We start from the raw sequence: 24470 nt of genomic DNA on the forward strand, positions 1-24470 counted from the left end.
CTTGCACAGAAATTTAGAAACTAAACATGCCAATTTGAAAAATAAACCACAGGAGTTTTTTGAGTGAGAACTAAGACGACTTTCGATTAGTAAAACATGTATAAAAGCAACAGATACCATTAATAAGAAGGGGCTAGAAGCGTCTTATATGGTGGCTAGGACAGACAAGCCCCTACTATTGTGGAGGACTTCATTCTTCCTGCTGCCGCAGATATGGCTGGGACAATGCTTAACTCAAGCTTACGGATAATGTCAAATGTGATATAGCAAAGCACATGAGTGAGTTGGGTGCGCAATTACGAAGGTACTTTCCCGAAATGGACCACACAACTGGATTCATTATCCCTTTCATTCCCTGCCTCCAGTCCACTTACCGATATCTGAACAAGAGAGCCTCATCAAAATGGCACCAAGCAGTTCTGTGCAAATTTAATTTATTTTGAAGCCACTGACAGATTTATGGATAGGGCTGCATTCAGAGTATCCTGCCTTGACACTGATGCCCTTTGCAACCACATACCTATGTGAGAGTGGATTCTCGGCCCTCACTAGCATGAAGACTGAGACTCTCTTCAATACAACCCAACATTGCAGAGTTATGTGCATCCTTTCAATCACACCCTTCTCATTAACCTGTGGTGAGTTTTTTACAATTGTTGATGAACAAATAAGGATTTATATGTAAGATGGCTAAATAAAGAGCAAAATTATTGATTATTTTTATTTGTGCCCTGGTCCTATAAGAGCTCTTTGTCACTCCCCACGAACCGGATTGTGACAAAAACTCACACTCATTCTTATGTTTAATAAATGTATTATATAGTGTGTGTGTGGCAGGCTTACAATGATGGCAAAAAACAACATTTGAGAGTGTGCTGACCCTGGTGCTAGAGGGGGTCCGCAGCTGGAGGTTGAATGTTTGAAGGGGTACGGGACTATAAAAAGTATGGGAACCACTGATGTAGGGTACCATTTGCAACGCAGGTTCTGAGCTTGTGTAATAACATATTAATATCATGAAATAACCATTAATAACATGTAATAACATATTAATACCATGTAATAACAAATTCCAAAATGTGTTCTTTTTACATGTATACTGTCCTGAATCAGTCAAGTATCGATGATATCACTATGTTTGTTGAGCAGGTACGGAGGTGACCAGGCGTACTATGAAGAGATAAAGCAGTTTTACTACAGAGATGAGTTCAGCCATCAGGTTCAGGAGTGGAACAGACAGCGCACTCTGGCCATTGAACGATCCCTCAAACAGTTCCTTTACCCGCAGATGGCGAAAGAGCTGAAGAACAAACTTATTGCAGAAGCAAAGGAGAACATCATTAAGGTACTCCTCCCCCCCGCTTCGCCCTTACACGCACACACACCCAAGGATACATCTTCTGCAGCAACATCTATTGTGATATATTGTGAAGACATTACCTCAACATTTAAACTTCTTATTTTCTTTACTTTGATGTGACGTCATTGCTACTGTGGTATTGATGACTTATTTTCTTATTCTGGTATTGACTTTCCAAAGCAGGCGGCTCAGAGCATTGATGTATGTTGAGCCTGCTACAGTGTTGTGATAGTGGTTGCCCGCCCCTCAGGCCTGCAGCAGGAAGCTGTATAACTGGCTGAAGGTGGCGCCCTATCGGCCTGACCAACAAGTGGAGGAGGAGGATGAGGAGCTCATGTCTGAGGCCCACGGCAAAGGAATCCGCGTGCTGGGAGTGGCCTTCTCATCCAGCAGGTAGAGTAATACACACTGTCTCTGACTTCACTTTGTTTGTGTCCCAAATTTCACCCTAGTCCCTATGTAGTGCACAACTTTTGACTAGACCCTATGTGCCTCTGGGCAAAAGTAGTGCACCATATAGGGAATAGGGTCTCTCTAACTGTCTCAAATGAACTGCCAATATGCCAACATTCCATTCAATCAATAGATGTGGTAAGAGGTCGATGGAACGCAGACCGTGGGGGATAGAAGGACACCGGATTGGCGCACATTCCACAAATCTGATCAATCAAAATTGATATTTGTCAAGTCTGGCCCACAATATGGTTACTAAAGTCCAATTTGGATATATTTGGCTGTTTTCACTGCATAACATTTAGATGTAGTTCCTTCTCAGATTTAGAAGTATTGAGTGACTGCTATGCTAACTCCCTTTGTATAAGCTGGTAGCATTTTTTAAATTCTTTATTTAACTAGGCAAGTCAGTTAAGAACAAATTCTTATTTTCCATGACGGCCTAGGAACAGTGGGTTAACTGCCTTGTTCAGGGGCCAAATGACAGATTTTTACCTTGTCAGCTCGGGGATTCGATCTTGCAACCTTTCGGTTACTAGTCCAGCTCTCTAACCACTAGGCTACCTGCCAGCATAGCTTGCACAGAGAAGTGGTGTTAGTCAGTCTTTTTAACTGTAATGCAGTTGATTGGTGACCATGACACGTATAAACAATAGCCTAAATGTAGTCTAATTTTGCTGGAGGGCAATGAGGAGATTCAGGATCTTTTCCCGATGGCATCTTTCACGTTTCCATGGTATTTCCATTATTTTGGTTGAGTTCCATTGACCTCTTTACTGCATCTATGCAGTCAATCCACAGCCATACACTGGCTAAATCAGTTGATGATAGAACTTAGTCAAGTTGTAAATGCAACAAGTACTGATATTGTATCATACAGTATAATAGCACTCAAAGCTTTCCAAGAAAATAAACATTTTGACAATTACAGTCTGTTTGCATATATTTTAGTGGCTATTTATACAGAAAATGTGTATAAAACTGTATTTATAATTATATGAAAATATTTTGGGTTGACAATAATTCTATTACACAATTTTTTAAATATCACATGCCTTACTTTTGTTTTCCAAAGTATGCCTCTACTGCCATTCATTCGAATTAGACTGGTTTGGATTTCTCCCTGGCCAATATGGCTACCATTTTCACCCCATTCTGGAACATTGAGGGTTTATGACATAACCCCTCGAGAAATTTAATAGGAACTCTATGTTTGTGACATAGTTATTATTCACTGCAAACCTCTGTCTGTCTACAGAGACACCCCAGTGTTCTGTGCCCTGGTGAATGGTGACGGAGAGGTGGGGGATTTCCTCAGGCTTCCTTACTTCCTGAAGAGGAGGAACGCATGGAGGGAGGATGAAAGGGAGAAAAAGGTATATATAAAACCAAACCAAGTGTGAGTCCTAAATGGCACCCATTTACATGTTAGTCATTTAGCAGACGCTCTTGTCCAGAGCGACTTACAATTAGTGTAGTGAGTGCATACATTTTCATACTTTTTTTTTCGTACCAAAGGGCTCCGGAAAGAAGTAGTGCACTCTGTAGGGAATTGGGTCCATTTGGGACACAGAGCAAGAGTTTTGAAGAAGCTCAGATAACCATACCATCCATTGTTGACCATATTTGTAGTAAATATTGTAATATTTGTCCTACCATACCTTTAGATCCACGATATTGAAACCCTGAAGAAGTTTCTGAACAGCAAGAAGCCTCACATCATCGCTATAGCTGGGGAGAACAGGTTTGCAACCCTCTCCTGGTTTCTTTCACCTGTGGCCTTCTTAGACTGCTGTTTGAAAAAGCTTACTAACATGACTGAGGTTGCATCCCAAACAGCACCCTATTCCCTATATAGTGCACTACTTGGGTGCCATTTGGGATGCACATCCTGAACGTTTGTAATGTTCCCCCTCCACTCCCTGTGCAGGGACGCCCAGATGGTGATTGAGGACATTAAACGCACTGCCAGTGAGCTGGAGCAGGAGTCCTCCTTCCCCACCATCGGGGTGGAGCTGGTTGATAATGAACTGGCCATGCTCTACATGAACAGCAAGAAGTCAGAGGTCAAGTCCTGCCCTCATTTCCCAAACATGTTTTCTTTATTCTCACAAGGCATTTCCTAATTTCAATTTTCTCTACATTGGAGGTTTTCTACATACTGTACCTCCAGAAACTCTCTCTGAGTGGTCCACAATGTGGTTTTTAAATATGTAATATGTATTGCCAATGACTGAAATATTGTGGAGTGAGTGACAGTTAAATAGATTTTTCTCTTAACTCTACATACAGTACCAGTCATAAGTTTGGACACACCTACTCATTCAAGGGTTCTTCTTTCTTTTTACTATTTACTAGAATAATAGTGAAGACATCACAACAATGACATAACACATATGGAATCATGTTGTAACCAAAAAAGATTATTCACCTCCAGGCTGTGTAAGGGCTATTTGACCAAGAAGGAGTGTGATGGATGGCTGCATCAGATGACCTGGCCTCCACAATCACCCGACCTCAACCCAATTGAGATGGTTTTGGATGAGAAAAGCAGACAACAAGTGCTCAGCATATGTGGAAACTCCTTCAAGACTGTTGGAAAAGCATTCCAGGTGAAGCTGATTGAAAGAATGCCAAGAGTGTGCGAAGCTGTTATCAAGGCGAAGGGTGGCTACTTTGAAGAATCTCAAATATAACATATATTTTGATTTGTTTAGTTACTACATGATTCCGTATGTGTTATTTCATAGTTTTGATGTCTTCACTATTATTCTACAATGTAGAAAATAGTCAAATAAAGAAAAACCCTTGAATGAGTAGATGTGTCCTAACTTTTGACTGGTACTTTATTTTTCTATTTCTCCAATCCACAGGCAGATTTCCGGGACTACCCCCCTCTCCTGAGACAGGCTGTGTCTGTGGCCAGGAAGATCCAGGACCCCCTGGTGGAGTATGCTCAGGTGTGCAGCAGTGACGAAGACATCCTCTGCCTCAAGTTACACCCTTTGCAGGTACAGACTGAGTTCCAAATAGGACTTTGATTAACTTGTTTGGGATAGGGGGCAGCATTTTCACTTTTGGATGAATAGCTTGCCCAGAGTGAACTGCCTCCTACTTAGTCCCATATACTAATATATGCATATTATTAGTAGTATTGGATAGAAAACACTCTGAAGTTTCTAAAACTGTTTGAATGATGTCTGTGAGTATAACATAACTCATATGGCAGGCTTTTCTACAGACAATGAAATTCTCCGGTTGGAACATTATTGAACTTTTATGATTAAAACATCCTAAAGATTGATTCTATACTTAGTTTGACAAGTTTCTTCGACCTGTAATGTAACTTTTTTTACTTTTCGGCCGACTGGACGAGAACGCGCTTTTGGATTTGTTTACCAAACGCCCTAACAAAAGAAGCTATTGGACATAAATGGACATAAATGATGGACATTATCGAACAAAACAAGCATTTATTGTGGAACTGCGATTCCTGGGAGTGCATTCTGATGAAGATCATCAAAGGTAAGTGAATATTTATAATGCTATTTATGAATAATGTTGACTACCCAACATGGCGGATATTTCTCTGGCTGGTTTGGGCTCTGAGTGCCGTTCTCAGTGTTTTTGAAATCTGACACAGCGGTTGCATTAAGGAGAAGTGTATCTATATTTCCATGTCTAACAATTGTATTTTCATCGACATTTCTAATGAGTATTTCTGTAAAATGATGTGGCTCTCTGCAATATCACCGGATGTTTTTGGAACTAGTGAACGTAACGCTCCAATGTATACTGAGATGTTTTTATATAAATATGCACTTTATCGAACAAAACATATATGCATTGTGTAACAAGAAGTCCTATGAGTGTCATCTGATGAAGATCATCAAAGGTTAGTGATTAATTTTATCTCTATTTGTGCTTTTTGTGACTCCTCTCTTTGGCTGGAAAAATGGCTGGGTTTTTCTGTGAGTTGGTGGTGACCTAACATAATCGTTTGTGGAGCTTTCACTATAAAGCATTTTTTAAATCAGACACTGTGGCTGGATTAATGTGAATGTTATCTTAAAAATGGTGCCTAATACTTGTATGTTTGAGAAATTTGATTTATGAGATTTCTGTTGATTTGTATTTGGTGCCCTGCAATTTCATTGGCTGTTGGCGAGGGGTTCCGCTAACGGAATAGGGTCCCAGTCCTAGACAGGTTAAAAGTAGTGCACAATACAGTGAATAGAGTGCCATTCAGGACGCAACTCCTGTTTCTATTAGGCCAGGCATGCTTTGATGAAATCACACAGAGCTTACAGAGATCCTTTACAAACCCCTACTAAATGGACGATTCCATGCCTGCATGGCCCAGGGGGGGGGGGGTGGCCTACAAGCCACTGATGCAGACCTTTTGAAACGTCTACATTTTTTTTTTTTTAAGTATAATAAATCCATTTAATATAGCCCTCACAATCACAATAAATCCATTATTTATTTTAAACAGGTCTTAAGAAACATGTTATAAAGAAAATGTTGTCTATTTCAGAAGAACAGAATAGCATACTCTAAAATGTCCGTATGTTATGCCCTGATCTAGCTATGCCATATGGCAACCGCAGACTGTGTGTACGGCGTCGTGTGGGTGAGCGGTATTCTGATGTCAACGTTGTGAACAGAGTGCCCCATGGTGGCGGTGAGGTTATGGTATGGGCAGGCATAAGCTACGGACAACAAACACAATACCATTTTATCGATTGGCAATTTCAATACACAAAAACACCGCAACAAGATCCTGAGGCCCATTTTTTTCAAGGTATCTGTTCCCAGTCATGTGAAATCCATATAGATTAAGGCCTAAGGAATTTATTTCAAATGAACATTAACTCAGTAAAATCATTGAAATTGTTGCAACAAAAAAAGCAATGAGGGTGATGCAACAGATCAGAATGTTTATCTTAACTTTTTTAAACTATCAGGCTATTTCTTCACATTATAAGTGCAGCAATGCGCACACGGCAGTAAGCACAAATATTCCAAAATCAATTAGCGGGAAAACATTGTTCTCAAAAGTGACCTCAAATGAGATTATGGATGTAATGCTTTATTATAAAGGTGCATATTTATGGTGAAACTTATCTTCCCTAAACTTGAAACTCACGCACCCACTTTGTATACCAGTAAGGCTCTACACCAGTTGTAAAGCGGATTAATGTGCTTAATTTTAAGAAGTAATTTGGTCACTTAAATTGTGATACAAACCTTATCAAAACATATAGGCTTATGGGCTAGACTACATGAGGTGTGCGACTATGATTTGAAAAGGTCACACAGAAAAAAGGCATGTGCTGTTTCTTGCCTTTACTGCACACGCTGGGCATCATTCACAAGTGATAATCCATCATTCACAAGTGATAATACATCATTCACAAGTGATAATATATCATTCACAAGTGGCGTAGCAGTCAGGCGTCTTTGTCTTCATCTTGTCGTGTCCCGTGTATATATCTTTATATATTTTTAGATATTTTTTCTTCGCATATATTTTTTATATTTTTCAACCCGCCTCACCCAATGTGGTATAGATCTGCTATTTCCTTTACTTTAGAACCGGAACCCCCAACAGAAGCTAGCTACTAGCTAGTAGTCAGCTAGCCACTGCTAGCGATCATCAGCTAACCTTTAGCCCGGACAACTCCTGCCAGTCTGCACAGCGCGTTTCAACCCAGAGCTTATCGGACATCTTTTTCTCCATACAGTGCCTTGCGAAAGTATTCGGCCCCCTTGAACTTTCCGACCTTTTGCCACATTTCAGGCTAAAAAACATAAAGATATAAAACTGTATGTTTTTGTGAAGAATCAACAACAAGTGGGACACAATCATGAAGTGGAACGACATTTATTGGATATTTCAAACTTTTTTAACAAATCAAAAACGGAAAAATTGGGGTGCAAAATTATTCAGCCCCCTTAAGCTAATACTTTGTAGCGCCACCTTTTGCTGCGATTACAGCTGTAAGTCGCTTGGGGAATGTCTCTATCAGTTTTGCACATCGAGAGACTGAAATTTTTTCCCATTCCTCCTTGCAAAACAGCTCGAGCTCAGTGAGGTTGGATGGAGAGCATTTGTGAACAGCAGTTTTCAGTTCTTTCCACAGATTCTCGATTGGATTCAGGTCTGGACTTTGACTTGGCCATTCTAACACCTGGATATGTTTATTTTTGAACCATTCCATTGTAGATTTTGCATCATTGTCTTGTTGGAAGACAAATCTCCGTCCCAGTCTCAGGTCTTTTGCAGACTCCATCAGGTTTTCTTCTAGATTGGTCCTGTATTTGGCTCCATCCATCTTCCCATCAATTTTAACCATCTTCCCTGTCCCTGCTGAAGAAAAGCAGGCCCAAACCATGATGCTGCCACCACCATGTTTGACAGTGGGGATGGTGTGTTCAGCTGTGTTGCTTTTACGCCAAACATAACGTTTTGCATTGTTGCCAAAAAGTTCCATTTTGGTTTCATCTGACCAGAGCACCTTCTTCCACATGTTTGGTGTGTCTCCCAGGTGGCTTGTGGCAAACTTTAAACGACACTTTTTATGGATATCTTTAAGAAATGGCTTTCTTCTTGCCACTCTTCCATAAAGGCCAGATTTGTGCAATATACGACTGATTGTTGTCCTATGGACAGAGTCTCCCACCTCAGCTGTAGATCTCTGCAGTTCATCCAGAGTGATCATGGGCCTCTTGGCTGCATCTCTGATCAGTCTTCTCCTTGTATGAGCTGAAAGTTTAGAGGGACGGCCAGGTCTTGGTAGATTTGCAGTGGTCTGATACTCCTTCCATTTCAATATTATCGCTTGCACAGTGCTCCTTGGGATGTTTAAAGCTTGGGAAATCTTTTTGTATCCAAATCCGGCTTTAAACTTCTTCACAACAGTATCTCGGACCTGCCTGGTGTGTTCCTTGTTCTTCATGATGCTCTCTGCGCTTTTGACAGACCTCTGAGACTATCACAGTGCAGGTGCATTTATACGGAGACTTGATTACACACAGCTGGATTGTATTTATCATCATTAGTCATTTAGGTCAACATTGGATCATTCAGAGATCCTCACTGAACTTCTGGAGAGAGTTTGCTGCACTGAAAGTAAAGGGGCTGAATAATTTTGCACGCCCAATTTTTCAGTTTTTGATTTGTTAAAAAAGTTTGAAATATCCAATAAATGTCGTTCCACTTCATGATTGTGTCCCACTTGTTGTTGATTCTTCACAAAAAAATACAGTTTTATATCTTTATGTTTGAAGCCTGAAATGTGGCAAAAGGTTGCAAAGTTCAAGGGGGCCGAATACTTTCGCAAGGCACTCTATCTCCGGATTCATACCGCAAGCTCTTCACCTCTTCACCTGGATCATCGCAGCTAGCTAGCTGCTATCCGATTGGCTTCCCCTGGCTAACGTCTCTATCCTGAAGCAACCCCTGCTGATCCATCACAACTGGTCTGCCGATGTAACTGCATGAGGGGGCTACAACAGACTTCTTCGGTCGCAACGTCCCTCTAAGGCCCTTCTGCTAGCCTGCTATCCCCGGCCCGCTAGCTGTCTGAATCGCCGTGTCTCCAGCCCGCCCAGCTCCTCACTGGACCCTGTGATCACTCGTCTACGCATGCCTCTAACTAATGTCAATATGCCTTGTCCATTGCTGTTTTGGTCAGTGATTATTGTCTTATTTCACCGTAGAGCCTCCAGCCCTGCTCAATATGCCTCAGCTAACCCTCTTGTCCCACCTCCCACACATGCGGTGACCTCACCAGGTTTAATTGATGTCTCTAGAGACAATACCTCTCTCATCATCACTCAATGCCTAGGTTTACCTCCACGTTGTCTGTACATTATGCCTTGAATCTATTATTCCGCGCCCAGAAACATGCTCCTTTTACTCTCTGTTCCGAAACGTACTAGACGACCAGTTCTTATAGCCTTTAGCCGTACCCTTATCTTACTTTTCCTCTGTTCCTCTGGTGATGTAGAGGTTAATCCAGGCCCTGCAGTGCCTAGCTCCACTCCCATTACCCAGGCGCTCTCATTTGTTGACTTCTGTAACCGTAAAAGCCTTGGTTTCATGCATGGTAACATTAGAAGCCTCCTCCCTAAGTTTGTTTTATTCACTGCTTTAGCACACTCTGCCAACCTAGCCGTGTCTGAATCCTGGCTTAGGAAGGCCACCAAAAACCTGAAATTTCCATCCCCAACTATAACATTTTCCGACAAGATAGAACTGCCAAAGGGGGCGGAGTTGCAATCTACTGCAGAGATAGCCTGCAGAATTCTGTCTTACTATCCATGTCTGTGCCCAAACAATTTGAGCTTCTAGTTTTAAAAATCCACCTTTCCAGAAACAAGTCTCTCACCGTTGCTGCTTGCTATAGACCACCTTCTGCCCCCAGCTGTGCCTTGGACACCATATGTGAATTGATTGAGTTCGTGCTGTTAGGTGACCTAAACTGGGACATGCTTAACACCCCGGCCATCCTACAATCTAAGCTTGATGCCCTCAATCTCACACAAATTATCAATGAACCTACCAGGTACAACCCCAAATCCGTAAACACAGGAACCCTCCTAGATATCATCCTAACCAACCTGCCCTCCAAATACACCTCTGCTGTCTTCAACCAGGATCTCAGCGATCACTGCCTCGTTGCTTGCATCCGTAATGGGTCTGCAGTCAAACAACCCTCTAAGGGGTCACCCTTCATCACTGTCAAATGCTCCCTAAAACACTTCAGCGAGCAGGCCTTTCTAATCGACCTGCCCTGGGTATCCTGGAAGTATATTGACCTCATTCCGTCAGTTGAAGATGCCTGGTTATTCTTTAAAAGTGCTTTCTTCACAATCTTAAATAAGCATGCTCCATTCAAAAAATGTAGAACCAGGAACAGATATACCCTGTGGTTCACTCCAGACCTGACTGCACTTTACCAGCACAAAAACATCCTGTGGCGTACTGCATTAGCATCGAATAGCCCCCGCGATATACAACTTTTCAGGGAAGTTAGGAACCAATATACACAGGCAGTTAGAAAAGCAAAGGCTAGCTTTTTCAAACAGAAATTTGCATCCTGCAGCACAAACTCCAAAAAGGTCTGGGACACTGTAAAGTCCATGGAGAAGAGCACCTCCTCCCAGCCGCCCACTGCACTGAGGCTAGGAAACATAAATAAATCCACGATAATTGAGAATTTCAATAAGCATTTTTCTACGGCTGGCCATGCTTTCCACATTGCCACCCCTACCCTGGTCAACAGCCCTGCACCCCCCACAGCAACTTGCCCAAACCTCCCCCATTTCTCCTTCACCCAAATCAAGATAGCTGATGTTCTGAAAGAGCTGCAAAATCTGGACCCCTACAAATCAGCCGGGCTAGACAATCTGGACCCTCTCTAAAATTATCAGACAAAATTGTTGCAATCCCTATTACTAGCCTGTTCAACCTCTCTTTCGTATCATCTGAGATCCCCAAAGATTGGAAAGCTGCCCCGGTCATCCCCCTCTTCAAAGGGGGAGACACTCTAGAACCAAACTGCTACAGACCTATCCTGCCTTTCTAAGGTCTTCGAAAGCCAAGTTAACAAACAGATCACAGACCATTTCGAGTCCCACCGTACCTTCTCCGCTATGCAATCTGGTTTCAGAGCTGGTCATGGGTGCACCTCAGCCACGCTCAATGTCCTAAATGAAATCATAACCTCCATCGATAAGAGACAATACTGTGCAGCTGTATTCATAGACCTGGCCAAGGCTTTCAACTCTGTCAATCACCACATTCTTATAGGCAAACTCAATAACCTTAGTTTCTCAAATGACTGCCTCGCCTGGTTCACCAACTACTTCTCAGACAGAGTTCAGTGTGTCAAATCGGAGGGCCTGTTGTCCGGAACTCTGGCAGTCTCTATGGGGGTGCCACAGGGTTCAATTCTCGTGCCGACTCTTTTCTCTGTATACATCAATGATGTCGCTCTTGCTGCTGGTGATTCTCTGGTCCACCTCTACGCAGACGACACCATTCTGTATACTTCTGGCCCTTCTTTGGACACTGTTTTAACTAACCTCCAGACAAGCTTCAATGCCGTACTCTCCTTCCGTGGCCTCCAACTGCTCTTAAATGCAAGTAAAACTAAATGCATGCTCTTTAACCGATCGCTACCAGCACCTGCCCGCCCGTCCAGCATCACTACTCTGGACGGTTCTGACTTAGAATATGGGGACATCTACAAATAGGTGGATGGTTAGACTGTAAACTCTCCTTCCAGACTCACATTAAGCATCTCCAATCCAAAATTAAATCTAGAATCGGCTTCCTATTTTGCACCAAAGCATCCTTCACTCATGCTGCTAAACAAACATACCCTCGGAAAACTGACTGTCCTACCGATCCTTGACTTCGGCGTTGTCATTTACAAAATAGCCTCCAACACTCTACTCAGCAAATTGGATGCAGTCTATCACAGTGCCATCCATTTTGTCACCAAAGCCCCATATACTACTCACCACTTCAACCTGAATGCCCTCGTTGGCTGGCCCTCGCTTCATATTTGTCGCCAAACCCACTGGCTCCAGGTCATTTTTGCTAGGTAAAGCCCCACCTTATCTCAGCTCACTGGTCACCATAGCAGCACCCACCCGTAGCACGCGCTCCAGCAGGTATATTTCACTGGTCACCCCCAATGCCAATTCCTCCTTTGGCCGCCTTTCCTTACAGTTCTTTGCTGCCAATGACTGGAACTAATTGCAAAAATCACTGAAGCTGGAGACTCATATCTCCCTCCCTAACTTTAAGCACCAGCTGTCAGAGCAGCTCACAAATCACTGCACCTGTGCATAGCCCATCTGTAAATAGCCCATCCATCTCCTAACTTTTTTTTGCTCTTTTGCACCCCAGTATCTCTATTTGCACATCATCATCTGCACATCTCTCACTCCAGTGTTTAATTGCTAAATTGTAATTATTTCGCCACTATGGCCTATTTATTGCCTTACCTCCCTTATCTTACCTCATTTGCACACACTGTATATAGACTTTCTTTCCTATTGTGTTATTGACTGTATGTTTGTTTATTACACGTTGTTGTTGTTTGTGTCACACTGCTTTGCTTTATCTTGGCCAGGTCGCAGTTGTAAATGAGAACTTGTTCTCAACTAGCCTACCTGGTTAAATAAAGGTGAAATAAAATGTTAAAATGATATATAAATCACAAGTGATAATATCACCCATCAGACTATTCATAATTTAATCTTGTCTTTACGTATGCTAATTAATATACTGAATGTGTGAAATTAGTTTTGATTTAGAATGGACCATTGTCATGCACCTGTATCAGAACAGAGATGGGGGGGGGGGGGGAATATTGTAATCTATGCACTTAAATAGCAAATGGAGGACGCGTTTGCCATGGTTCATTTTCATTCCAGCCAGGTAGGCTATACACCTGTTGTAAAACAAAGCAATTTTCTTAATATTAGGTTAGTAGTATAGTAAGCCTAGCCTATAGAAAGCTGATGGGAACCTCTTTTTAATAGAAGCCATCAAAACTCTGTTTTCTCACGCAATTGAATAGCCTATAGATTACATTTTCGATTACATTTGCATTGATGCCAGAGTCATTAGATGGACAACAGAGTGCTGGGTTTGGTAGGCTACTAATGACCATCAGCAGCATTAGAGCTTGGAGAGGCCTAGTTACAATGACTAAATTATCACGTGGAATTTGACTGCGGTCGTGACTCAGGTCACCGTAACAGCCCTAGCTGTGATTGGTTAATAACCTATAATGTCAATGTATAAAATGGAGAGCACATTCTCAAAATGTAATGTGTTTAAAGAGTATATTGTTCCAAACACCAAGATGTTGTCTGTAACATGTACGGTTCACGGATCATAGGGTCTTACAGGAGGCAGGTATAGGTTTTAAAAAGGCCTAAAATGGTTCTAAAACAATGTTGTGATACAAATGTAAAAAGCATGTTAAACATCCTTCCTCCCAATTAAGTGTTCTGGGAATTCTCACAAAAAATCTGTAATAACATAAATATTTTTGGGCCATTCTGGAGTGGAATCACCCTAATGCAGTAGCAAGTCTAGTTGACTGTACATGATAATCATAGTCTGGTTTGAATCAAAGTCTGTGAATCAATGTGTCTGTAAAGAGTGAGTCTAACTGTTCTCTGTTTTCTTCCCACACAGGAGCATGTAGTGAAGGAGGACCTGCTGAATGCTCTGTACTGTGAGTTCATCAACCGGGTGAATGAAGTGGGTGTGGATGTGAACCGGGCCATGGCCCACCCCTACACCCAGAGCCTGGTGCAGTACGTCTGTGGCCTGGGGCCCAGGAAGGGATCCCACCTGCTCAGGGTAAGATATAGATCACATAAGGCATCTAGATTGCCAACATGTTAATGCAATGTAATTACAGTGTTACTACACAGATATAAAAGCAACAATATACCAAGTGTTACCAGATAGAATTGATTAATATACAGTAGCAGTATGTACCTATTTGTTTTTATTATTCTAGTTTCTCAGTACTCTACTGCATTGGTTCCTCAACTTTTTCATTCAGGCCCCCCTTCCAGCATTGTGGAAAATCCCACTTCCCCACTTGCACTCGCGTCACATCTATTTCTATGGGCGCAAGCACTGTTCATGACACAAACTGTTCACACCCCTTTTGTTGGTGGAGAGAACATTTTGCAGGTTTAAAGTACATTTTCTGCAATTCTACACATTTTGTCATGTGGTCCAGAGAAGTTTTTGCGGTTTTAAAGCAAATTTTCTCGCAATTCTATACATGTCTAATGAGTATTCATGTGATATTTGAATGACTCTAATATTACCACAAAATCTATAGGCAAAAAAACCTAGTTAGAAAACTTTATCTGACATGGGCAAGTTGATCTGGACATTTCTGACAAGTTATAAATAGCTCTCGAAGGTATGCAATGACTGACATGACAAGAGAATTCTGATGATGCACTACTCGAAATTGCACCTTTGGCATTCTACTATTACAACTTTCAAGAGTAAGTTTAAAGCCGGACCCTGTGCAACCCACAGTTTGGGAACCACTGCTCTACTGTATTGACATCTGAATAGATACTTTTACATGTACACTTATCCATCTCTGTTTCCAGATCCTGAAGCAAAATAACACTCGTCTGGAAAACCGCACTCAGCTGGTCACCATGTGTCACATGGGCCCCAAGGTCTTCATCAACTGTGCTGGTTTCATCAAGATTGACACAGCTTCACTTGGAGACAGGTCGGTCTCAGACCATTGGGCATGGTCATTCATGCAATACTGCAGAAAATTCCTGAGACTAAAAAACATATTTTGTTTTGAAATTTAACTCATAATAGTAACATTCACTACTACTTTTATTGATATCATCACACAGCCAATTCACTACATAGTGTCTTTCCCTACCTGCAGTACTGACTCCTATATTGAGGTTCTGGACGGGTCGCGGGTGCACCCAGAGACCTACGAGTGGGCAAGGAAGATGGCCGTGGATGCCCTGGAGTACGATGAGTCAGCGGAGGACGCCAACCCAGCTGGAGCACTGGAGGAGATCCTGGAAAACCCGGAGCGGCTCAAAGACCTAGACTTGGATGCCTTTGCTGAGGAGCTGGAAAGACAGGTCAGTGTGGGAGATGTAGGCTGCATCCCAGAAGTAGTGCACTATATAGGGAATAGGGTGCCATTTGGAACACATACGTTGTCCTACTCTGGGTGGTTATGAAGAGCTTGCATCCTCTTCCTGATCTGAGGACATTGTAGTGCTCACTGTTTGAGACTCTCTGTGTCCACAGGGCTATGGTAACAAGGGCATCACCCTGTATGACATCCGTGCTGAGCTGAGCTGCAGGTACAAAGACCTGAGGTCCACCTACAGAGGACCTAACACAGAGGAGATCTTCAACCTGCTCACCAAGGAGACACCAGAGACCTTTTACATCGGTACGTAATGTTTCTTCTCAACCAGGGCCTTATTGATATCTCTTTCAAAATTATGGGTTAACACGCACACTACCAACCTTTTTTGGTGCAGGGAGTCACAGCCCCAATGTGGACATAGTAGAAAATATGTATAACTCCCTAATTGGTATCTCAACACTGTTTTCATGGTCTCGGTCTGACTGTCTTCGTGGCTCTCTAGGTAAACTGATCACCAGTGTGGTGACAGGCATTGCTCATCGGCGCCCCCAGGGGGAGAGTTATGACCAGGCCATAAGGAATGATGAGACAGGTCTGTGGCAGTGTCCTTTCTGTCAGCAGGATAACTTCCCGGAGCTCAGCGAGGTGAGAATCTGATATGCTCCATATTCTGCTGCAATCTATACTTGCACACTGTGAGTGACAGCCCATCTGAAGAGTGGTGGGCTATCGGGTTTTAAGTTCCTAGATTATTGTTATTTGTTGCTATAGTTTTATTGACCACAGCTGTCTTTTTGATCAGCAAAGTCTGACATAGCCTCTGTTTTCTTTGGCAGGTGTGGAATCATTTTGACAGTGGCTCCTGCCCTGGCCAAGCTATTGGGGTCCGCTGTCGCATGGACAACGGAGTCACCGGTTTTATCCCTACCAAGTTCCTCAGTGACAAAGTGGTCAAGCACCCTGAAGAAAGGGTTAAGGTATCACTGTAGTTTCCCCCAAAATATCTCTCGGTTTCAGTATAACTACCAGTCAATTACCAAAGTCATATAACACTTTATAAAAGTAACAACACTTTATAAGTCATATAACACTTTATAAGTCATATAACACTTTATAAGTCATATAACACTTTATAAGTCATATAACACTTTCTAAAAGTAACAACACTTTATAAGTCATATAACACTTTATAAGTCATATAACACTTTATAAGTCATATAACACTTTATAAGTCATATAACACTTTATAAGTCATATAACACTTTATAAAAGTAACAACACTTTATAAGTCATATAGCACTTTATAAAAGTAACAACACTTTATAAGTCATATAACACTTTATAAAAGTAACGACACTTTATAAGTCATATAGCACTTTATAAAAGTAACAACACTTTATAAGTCATATAGCACTTTATAAAAGTCATAACACTTTAACTTGAACCTGCTGTAGGTGGGCATGACAGTGCACTGCAGGATCATGAAGATTGACATTGAGAAGCTCAGTGTGGATCTGACCTGTCGGACGTCAGACCTGTCGGATAAAAACAATGAGTGGAAGCTTCCCAAGGACACCTACTACGACTTTGACACTGAGACAGAGGATGTGAAGCAGGAGGAGGAGGCCAAGAAGAAACAGCAGAGAACAAGTGTGAACCTGTCTGAGATCTTACTGTACAACTCTAGATGGAGAACATAGCTGGAATTGATAAATGGATAAAATTACATTCTTGTTTCATCTTTTATTATTGGTTGATTTTGGTAATGGTAGTAAGAGTAGATTTTGGGCTAGTTTCCGGGACACAGATTAAGCCTAGTCCTGGAATAAGAAGCCTGGGCATTGAAAATGTTAAATTTAAAGTGTTTTTTAGTCGAGGACTAGGCTACATCTGTGGCTGGGAAACCAGGCCTAATAATATAATACCAAACGCTAAAATACATCTTTCCACTCCCTGTAGCCTACATCAAGAGGGTGATAGCCCACCCATCGTTCCATAACATCAACTTCAAGCAGGCAGAGAAGATGATGGAGTCCATGGACCAGGGAGATGTGATCATCAGGCCCAGCAGTAAGGGAGAGAACCACCTGACTGTTACTTGGAAGGTTGCTGATGGCATCTACCAGCACATTGACGTACGAGAGGAGGGCAAGGAGAATGCCTTCAGCCTGGGACATACCCTGTGGATCAACACTGAGGTCAGCTCCATTCACAGGCTTCTTCATTATGAAGCAGTATATGGCTGTATGAATTTAATTATGTGCGTCCAAAATGGCACCCTTTCCCTATATAATCTACAGAAGTAGTGCACTATTTAGGGAATAGGGCGCCATTTGGCATGAAAGCAATGTGTTTCACTAGTTTGTTTGACCTTTTTCTCAGGAATTTGAAGATCTGGATGAAATCACAGCCAGATACGTTCAACCAATGGCTGCGTTTGCTCGCGATCTACTTGGTCACAAGTATTTTCAAGAATGCAATGGTGGAGACCGAAAGGTAGGAACAAGGATATACTTTCTTTCAATTCACAGTATCATTGTGTATGAATGTGTATTTATGTGTGTATCAGCCTATCTGCCAGTGTGTGTGTGTGTTTGAGAGAGAGAGAATAAGAGTTTCAAAGAGACAGATGGGATAGAAACCTTTTCAATTCTCTTCGATTGATCATCAGCTGCCATCCCTGTTTTTTGAATTGCAGAAAATGGAGGAGGTCTTAGTGAAAAGCAAGAAGGAAAAGCCTACATTCATCCCCTACTATGTGTCTGCCTGTAGAGAGCTGCCAGGGAAGTTTCTGCTCGGTTACCAGCCCCGCGGAAAACCAAGGTTACCTCAGGACTGCCAACCACACTAGCCGCTGCCTTTGTCATTCAAAAAAACACCCATTCATACAATGTATGAAGTTGCATAGATATAGAAATGCTGGAGATGCACTTGGCTTCATTTTCTTTCATGTGTAATTGACACCCTAAAGAAAAAAGCTCTCGTGTTGGAAATGAAACTGCCTCACCCCCAAAACCCAAACACAGAATGTGTGTCAGTACAGTAGGGGAAGCATAAAGCGCCTGTTTGTCTCTGCCGCTGTTGCCTGCCAAGAGAAAGAGTGATTATTGGTGCTTGTTTAGAGACATGAAAGGACATAAACATTAACCCTTATTTACTTCTCGCTCAGGAGGGTTTGTCACATGTATCCACAGTAATTATCACTGTTCAGTGAAGTACTATACTGTGGTGTTCATAAAGTACTATACTGTGGTGTTGTAGTGTCACAATGTACTGTCATTGTTATATTGTCATAATCAGAATGGCATGACTTTTCTCTGGCATGCAGGGTTGAGTTTGTGACTGTCACGCCTGAGGGGTTCAGATACAGAGGCCAGATTTTTCCCACAGTCAATGGACTCTTCCGCTGGTTCAAAGACCATTTCCAGGAGCCAGTGGCAGGTCAGAGCATACACAGAATGCCACACAATGAAACCTACAGTCCAGGTTAATCGTGCTCTAATGACAGATTCACTTCTGTTATCTGATATTTGGTATTTCTCCTACAGGGATTACTCCCAGCAGCAGCAGTAGAACACGAACCCCAGCCTCTGTCAATGCCACGCCAGCCAATATTAACATTGCAGGTCAGTTTAGGGCCGGGACAATACCAGTATCGCCATATTTTTTCCATGACAAAAAGGAAAACACGAAGCAGACAAAACTCTTTGGTTATTTAAAAACCTGCTGTATGTAGAATATTGTGTGCTATAGCTTGGTAAAAATAAATACATGTGACTCTGGATGACAACATAATTATGTTTGTTTCCAGCATTAGGGCTGTTTTCCTAAAGAAGTCAAATCTGCTTTGTGCTTTGTTTCCTTGCCACGATACTAACGAGTATCGTGATACTGGTATTGTTCCGGCCCTATGTCAGTTATTGTGTACGTATACTCACTCCCCAGGATTTCTATGGCTATGATATACTGTATGTTACCTCAATTGGTTTTTAACATTTCATGCATCCTAAGGTTGAAATCGTCAGCATTTTAAGGACTTTTAAGAAACAGTTTCTCTGTTTAATCTTCTCCTAATGTATAAAGTTGTATGTATTATGTATGCCCTGTGCGTCTGTCACTCAGATCTGACTCGTGCAGTGAACGCCCTCCCTCAGAACATGACCTCTCAGATGTTCAGTGCCATTGCCGCAGTAACGGGCCAGGGCCAGAACCCCAACACCACACCAGCCGGATGGGCATCCAGCCAGTACGGCTATACTGGTGGCAGCAGCGGCGGAGGGGGGAGCAGCAGCGCCTATCATGTACGTTTGGAATACACAGACACTTTCTGTATATCTGAATGTCACAATCACAAAAACGTTGCACTTTCATCTCTATCCGTTTTTCATATTTCTGTTCAACATGAGCCCTTCAACTTTATTTTTTTTGTCCCAGGTGTTTGCCACACCAGCTCAGCAGCCGATTGCTACTCCCCTTCTGACGCCCAGCTATTCATACACCACCCCCACCCCCAGCCAGCAGCAGACTATCACCACACCCCAGTACCCCAGCAGCACTCCCCAGTCCTCACACGGACATGGACACCGCCCTTCCTCCTCCACACCATCATCAACATCCTCCTCCCGCCACCACAGGACACCAACACCAAAGTAAGTCACCTCTCAAAACTAGCTCTTAGACAGAATTATCCAATAGAGAAACCATTTCAATTTGGGTCATTCAAATGGAGAGATTATGGTCCATGTATGTAGCTGCGTACTTACAGAAGTTTCCAACGGCAGATAACTTACCTCTAATTGTTCAGGAAGCATACAACTGCTACATTGTGAGTGAGTAAGTAAATAGTGAGTTATCTTTTCTCCCTGCTCCCAACCCTCAGGGCAACTTCCCACACAGCAGTGGACTGGGGAAAGATGGCCGAGCAGTGGCTCCAGGAGAAAGAGGCAGAGCGCAAGAAGACGAGGCCCAGAATGACCCCACGACCTTCTCCCAGCCCCATGATCGAGAGCACGCCCATGTCCCTCGCTGGAGACGCCACACCGCTGCTGGATGAGATGGATCGCTAGGTCCAGAGGAGACTTTCTTTCTCCCGATCCCACTGTTACTCACCCCTACTGTACTGTATATGAACTGGACTCATTATATATTACTGCATACACTTCACTGCTTCAGTTGTTCACATTGAAGGATAAGATGATGGTGACCAACATGGATGACTGAATTGCACGTGGATAATGTATTTGATAACAGTGGTTTGTTTCAAATTCACCTAAAGAAGATGGTTGGAAACGTTGACTATCACTTCTTTGGTAGCACTGTTTCTCGCTTGCAATTTTAGTGGAATGTATTGGAAACAATGAAAACTGCATGCCTTGTTTAAACCAGGTTTTAAGCGTATTAACTTCAAATGCATGTGATGCAACAAAAACCAATGAAAACTATTTCTTTCTGAATCACACCCGAGGTTACTGTACATATGCTATATAAATATTAACTATCTCTCAGTAGGGGTTTGAAAAGGCCATTTGTAGTACCATGTATATTATATCTATACCATTTTATCTTTGTCACATGAGTCTTAGGCCATTTTAATGACTTGTAAGTTTCTGGATTCATATCCAGTTGCTGCTTGGTGTATTGCCTGAGAGCTGACTAGGTATAGGTTTTAGCCTACATTAGCTATACAGGCTTCATGTCTACTCTGAGTGTAACATAATGAAGAACATTGACAGTATTACTTGGAAGTGTTGAACAGAATAGGTATAGGACCTCAAGCACTTTTACTAACTGTATTATTTTTTTTACTTTGTATTTTTAAATGCATTGCCAACTGAAACATGTTGTGGTCTGTGCATACTGTGCTACATCAGCATATTCACATTACAGCTGCTGTCCCGTAATATACAGTACACTTAAATGTTATCCTCTGTCAATGTATTTAACCCATATGAATGTATTTTAAAACTATAAAATTCACTTCCTGTAATTGAATTCAACTCATGTAAGAACAGTGTCAGTTATTTTTAGTATTCATCATGTTCTCATGTAATCCACAAACAAAATGAGTCCATAACAAAGAGATCTATCAGTGCCAGCCTGCAGTACTAATTAAAGCTGCATGTTAGCATTGTTGAATGCCTTTCCTTCATAAAAATGTCAAATACTGAAGACTCTCTTGTTTCTTTGCCAACTGCGAACAATTGTTCCTCTCAAGTAGTCAGACCATACAAAATACAATATGATTCCGTTCAAAAGACCATTGAAAAACACTGACAATGCAGCTGATGTAATATACTGTGGTATGAGGTGAGAAATTATTATACTTTGTCTCAGATCAAACTAGCCTACTACTTGCCAGTACTGCTTAAACACTCTGTCCCCCCCCCCCAAACTGAGCTGGTCTGAATGCTTGGGTCTAGTCCCAGTCTGGAACACCATCAGTAGCTTAAGCTTTGAATACCAGTCACTGCTTACTGAAGTGTCCAACTGTTTTACTAAACTCAGCAAAAAAAGAAACGTCCTCTTACTCTCAACTGCGTTTATCTTCAGCAAACTTAACATGTGTAAATATTTGTATGAACATAATATTCAACAACTGAGACATAAACTGAACAAGTTCCACAGACATGTGACTAACAGAAATTGAATAATGTGTCCCTGAACAAAGGGGGGGGGGGGGGGGTCAAAATCAAAAGTAAGTCAGTATCTCGTGTGGCCACCAACTGCATTAAGTACTGCAGTGCATCTCCTCCTCGTGGACTGCACCAGATTTGCCAGTTCTTGCTGTGAGATGTTACCCCACTCTTCCACCAAGGCACCTGCAAATCCCCGGATATTTCTGGGGGAATGGCCGTAGCCCTCACCCTCTGATCCAACAGGTCGCAGACGTACTCAATAGGATTGAGATCCGGGCTCTTAGCTGGCCATGGCAGAACACTGACATTCCTGTCTTGCAGGAAATCGCGCACAGAACGAGCGGTATGGCTGGTGGCATTGCCATGCTGGAGGGTCATGTCAGGATGAGCCTGCAGGAAGGGTACCACATGAGGGAGGAGGATGTCTTCCCTGTAACGCACAGCGTTGCGATTGCCTGCAATGACAACAAGCTCAGTCCGATGATGCTGTGACACACCTCCCTATACCATGACGGACCCTCCACCTCCAAATCGATCCCACTCCAGAGTACAGGCCTCGTTCCTTCGACGATAAATGAGAATCCAACCATCACCCTGGTGAGACAAAACCGCGACTCATCAGTGAAGAACACTTTTTTGCCAGTCCTGTCTAGTCCAGCGACGGTGGGTTTGTGCCCATAGGCGATGTTGCCGGTGATGTCTGGTGAGGACCCGCCTTACAACAGGCCTACAAGCCCTCAGTCCAGCCTCTCTCAGCCTATTGCGGACAGTCTGAACACTGATGGAGGGATTGTGCGTTCCTGGTGTAACTCGGGCAGTTGTTGTTGCCATCCTGTACCTGTCCCGCAGGTATGATGTTCAGGTGTTGTTATACATGGTCTGCCACTACAAGGACGATTAGCTGTCCGTCCTGTCTCCCTGAAGTGCTGTCTTAGGCATCTCACAGTACGGACATGGCAATTTATTGCCCTGGCCACATCTGCAGTCCTCATGCCTCCTTGCAGCATGCCTAAGGCACATTCGGCACAGATGAGCAGGGACCCTGGGCATCTTTCTTTTGGTGTTTTTCAGAGTCAGTAGAAAGGCCTCTTTAGTGTCCTAAATTTTCATAACTGTGACCTTAATTGCCTACCGTCTGTAAGCTGTTAGTGTCTTAACGACTGTTCCACAGGTGCATGTTCATTAATTGTTTATGGTTCATTAAACAAGCATGGGAAACAGTGTTTAAACCCTTTACAATGAAGATCTGTAAAGTTGTTTGGATTTTTACCAATTTTCTTTGACAGGTTCCTGAAAAGGGGACGTCTCTTTTTTTGCTGATTTTATTATCCTAGCTGATGTTTTCAGTCTGTAACATATCCTGTCAATTTATTGTAAATTAGTTAAATAAATATCAAGAAACAGCAGACAAGAAACAAAAAACAGAAGCAGGCCTAGAGCTGTTTATGTTAATATCCTTTAAGTGAGAAATACCAAAAAATCATGTGCACCTTCCATGAACTGCTGGACATAATTACATAACTTATTCTATACATGTGTGTCTGTACAGTAAGCAACAGTATTGCATGTCAATCTCATTCTGTGAAACTTCATTTGGGCTCCCGCGTGGCGCAGCGGTCTAAGGCACTGATCTCAGTGCTAGAGGTGTCACTACAGTCCCTGGTTAGATTCCAGGCTGTATCACATCCGGCCGTGATTGGGAGTCCCATAGGGCGGTGCACAATTGGCCCAGCGTTGTCTGGGTTTAGCCAGGGTAGACCGTCATTGTAAATAAGAATTTGTTCATAACTGACTTGCCTAGTTAAATAAAGGTTAATTTTAAAAATTGTAGTGTGTAAGAATCAGCATAGGGATTTGAGCCTCAGTGTTTCAGGGTCTTACAGCCCTCATTTAGGGGAGAGAATAGAGTTCATAGTTCATAGGAGAATAGAGTTCATAGTGAGCGCGTAATTCTTTTTTAGGAATGTGACCTTTTTCATCACAATGCCTTATATCGCATTGGAAAAGACTAGAGGTCCAAAGTCCCACACAGAACAAAGGAAATATTATTTAAACCTGGAAGAAGGCTCAGCTTTCTTGGCTTGGAGCCTGTCTGTGTATACAATATTGCAAGAATTGTTTGCAGAAAAGTAAAAGTAAGCCATTTACGAGTAAGCAGATGAAATGGAGAACTCCCTGAACTTAGAATTCCCTCATTTCTTCCGTATGAAATATTCCCTGCTGTGTCTTGGGAGTACAGTACATGCCTACATGCACAAAAAAAATATTGTGTTATTAATGAAATCATCACTTTTAGAATTCATTGCACTCAATATATGCTTC

At 42.4% G+C, this 24470-nt stretch overlaps 1 protein-coding gene across 4 annotated transcripts in view; it reads left to right on the top strand.

Annotated features, from left to right (window-relative positions):
* The window catches only part of LOC110507751 (transcription elongation factor SPT6), a 31143-nt gene extending 9466 nt beyond the window's left edge, over positions 1-21677 (top strand). For 2 of the 4 annotated variants that reach the window (XM_021587961.3, XM_021587962.3), the window contains exons 17-37: positions 1150-1345; positions 1611-1753; positions 3072-3189; positions 3481-3557; positions 3744-3879; positions 4687-4824; positions 14043-14210; positions 14990-15117; positions 15289-15496; positions 15669-15816; positions 16016-16158; positions 16350-16490; positions 16968-17163; positions 17473-17711; positions 17896-18009; positions 18212-18336; positions 18842-18954; positions 19062-19139; positions 19636-19814; positions 19948-20162; positions 20393-21677. In XM_021587961.3, the coding sequence (XP_021443636.3) occupies positions 1150-1345; positions 1611-1753; positions 3072-3189; positions 3481-3557; positions 3744-3879; positions 4687-4824; positions 14043-14210; positions 14990-15117; positions 15289-15496; positions 15669-15816; positions 16016-16158; positions 16350-16490; positions 16968-17163; positions 17473-17711; positions 17896-18009; positions 18212-18336; positions 18842-18954; positions 19062-19139; positions 19636-19814; positions 19948-20162; positions 20393-20579 (3190 nt within the window). In that variant the 3' untranslated portion in view covers positions 20580-21677. Of the gene's footprint in view, positions 1-1149; positions 1346-1610; positions 1754-3071; positions 3190-3480; positions 3558-3743; positions 3880-4178; positions 4426-4686; positions 5339-14042; positions 14211-14989; positions 15118-15288; positions 15497-15668; positions 15817-16015; positions 16159-16349; positions 16491-16967; positions 17164-17472; positions 17712-17895; positions 18010-18211; positions 18337-18841; positions 18955-19061; positions 19140-19635; positions 19815-19947; positions 20163-20392 lie in introns of those variants that run through there. The other 2 variants (XM_090223580.1, XR_016492450.1) reach the window with 2 other exon arrangements.
* The last annotated feature ends 2793 nt before the right edge of the window (positions 21678-24470 follow it).

The sequence above is a fragment of the Oncorhynchus mykiss genome, chromosome 27 (assembly GCF_057628025.1).
Source record: "Oncorhynchus mykiss isolate SJ-2025 chromosome 27, ASM5762802v1, whole genome shotgun sequence".
In the NCBI taxonomy this organism is placed as follows: Eukaryota; Metazoa; Chordata; class Actinopteri; order Salmoniformes; family Salmonidae; genus Oncorhynchus; species Oncorhynchus mykiss.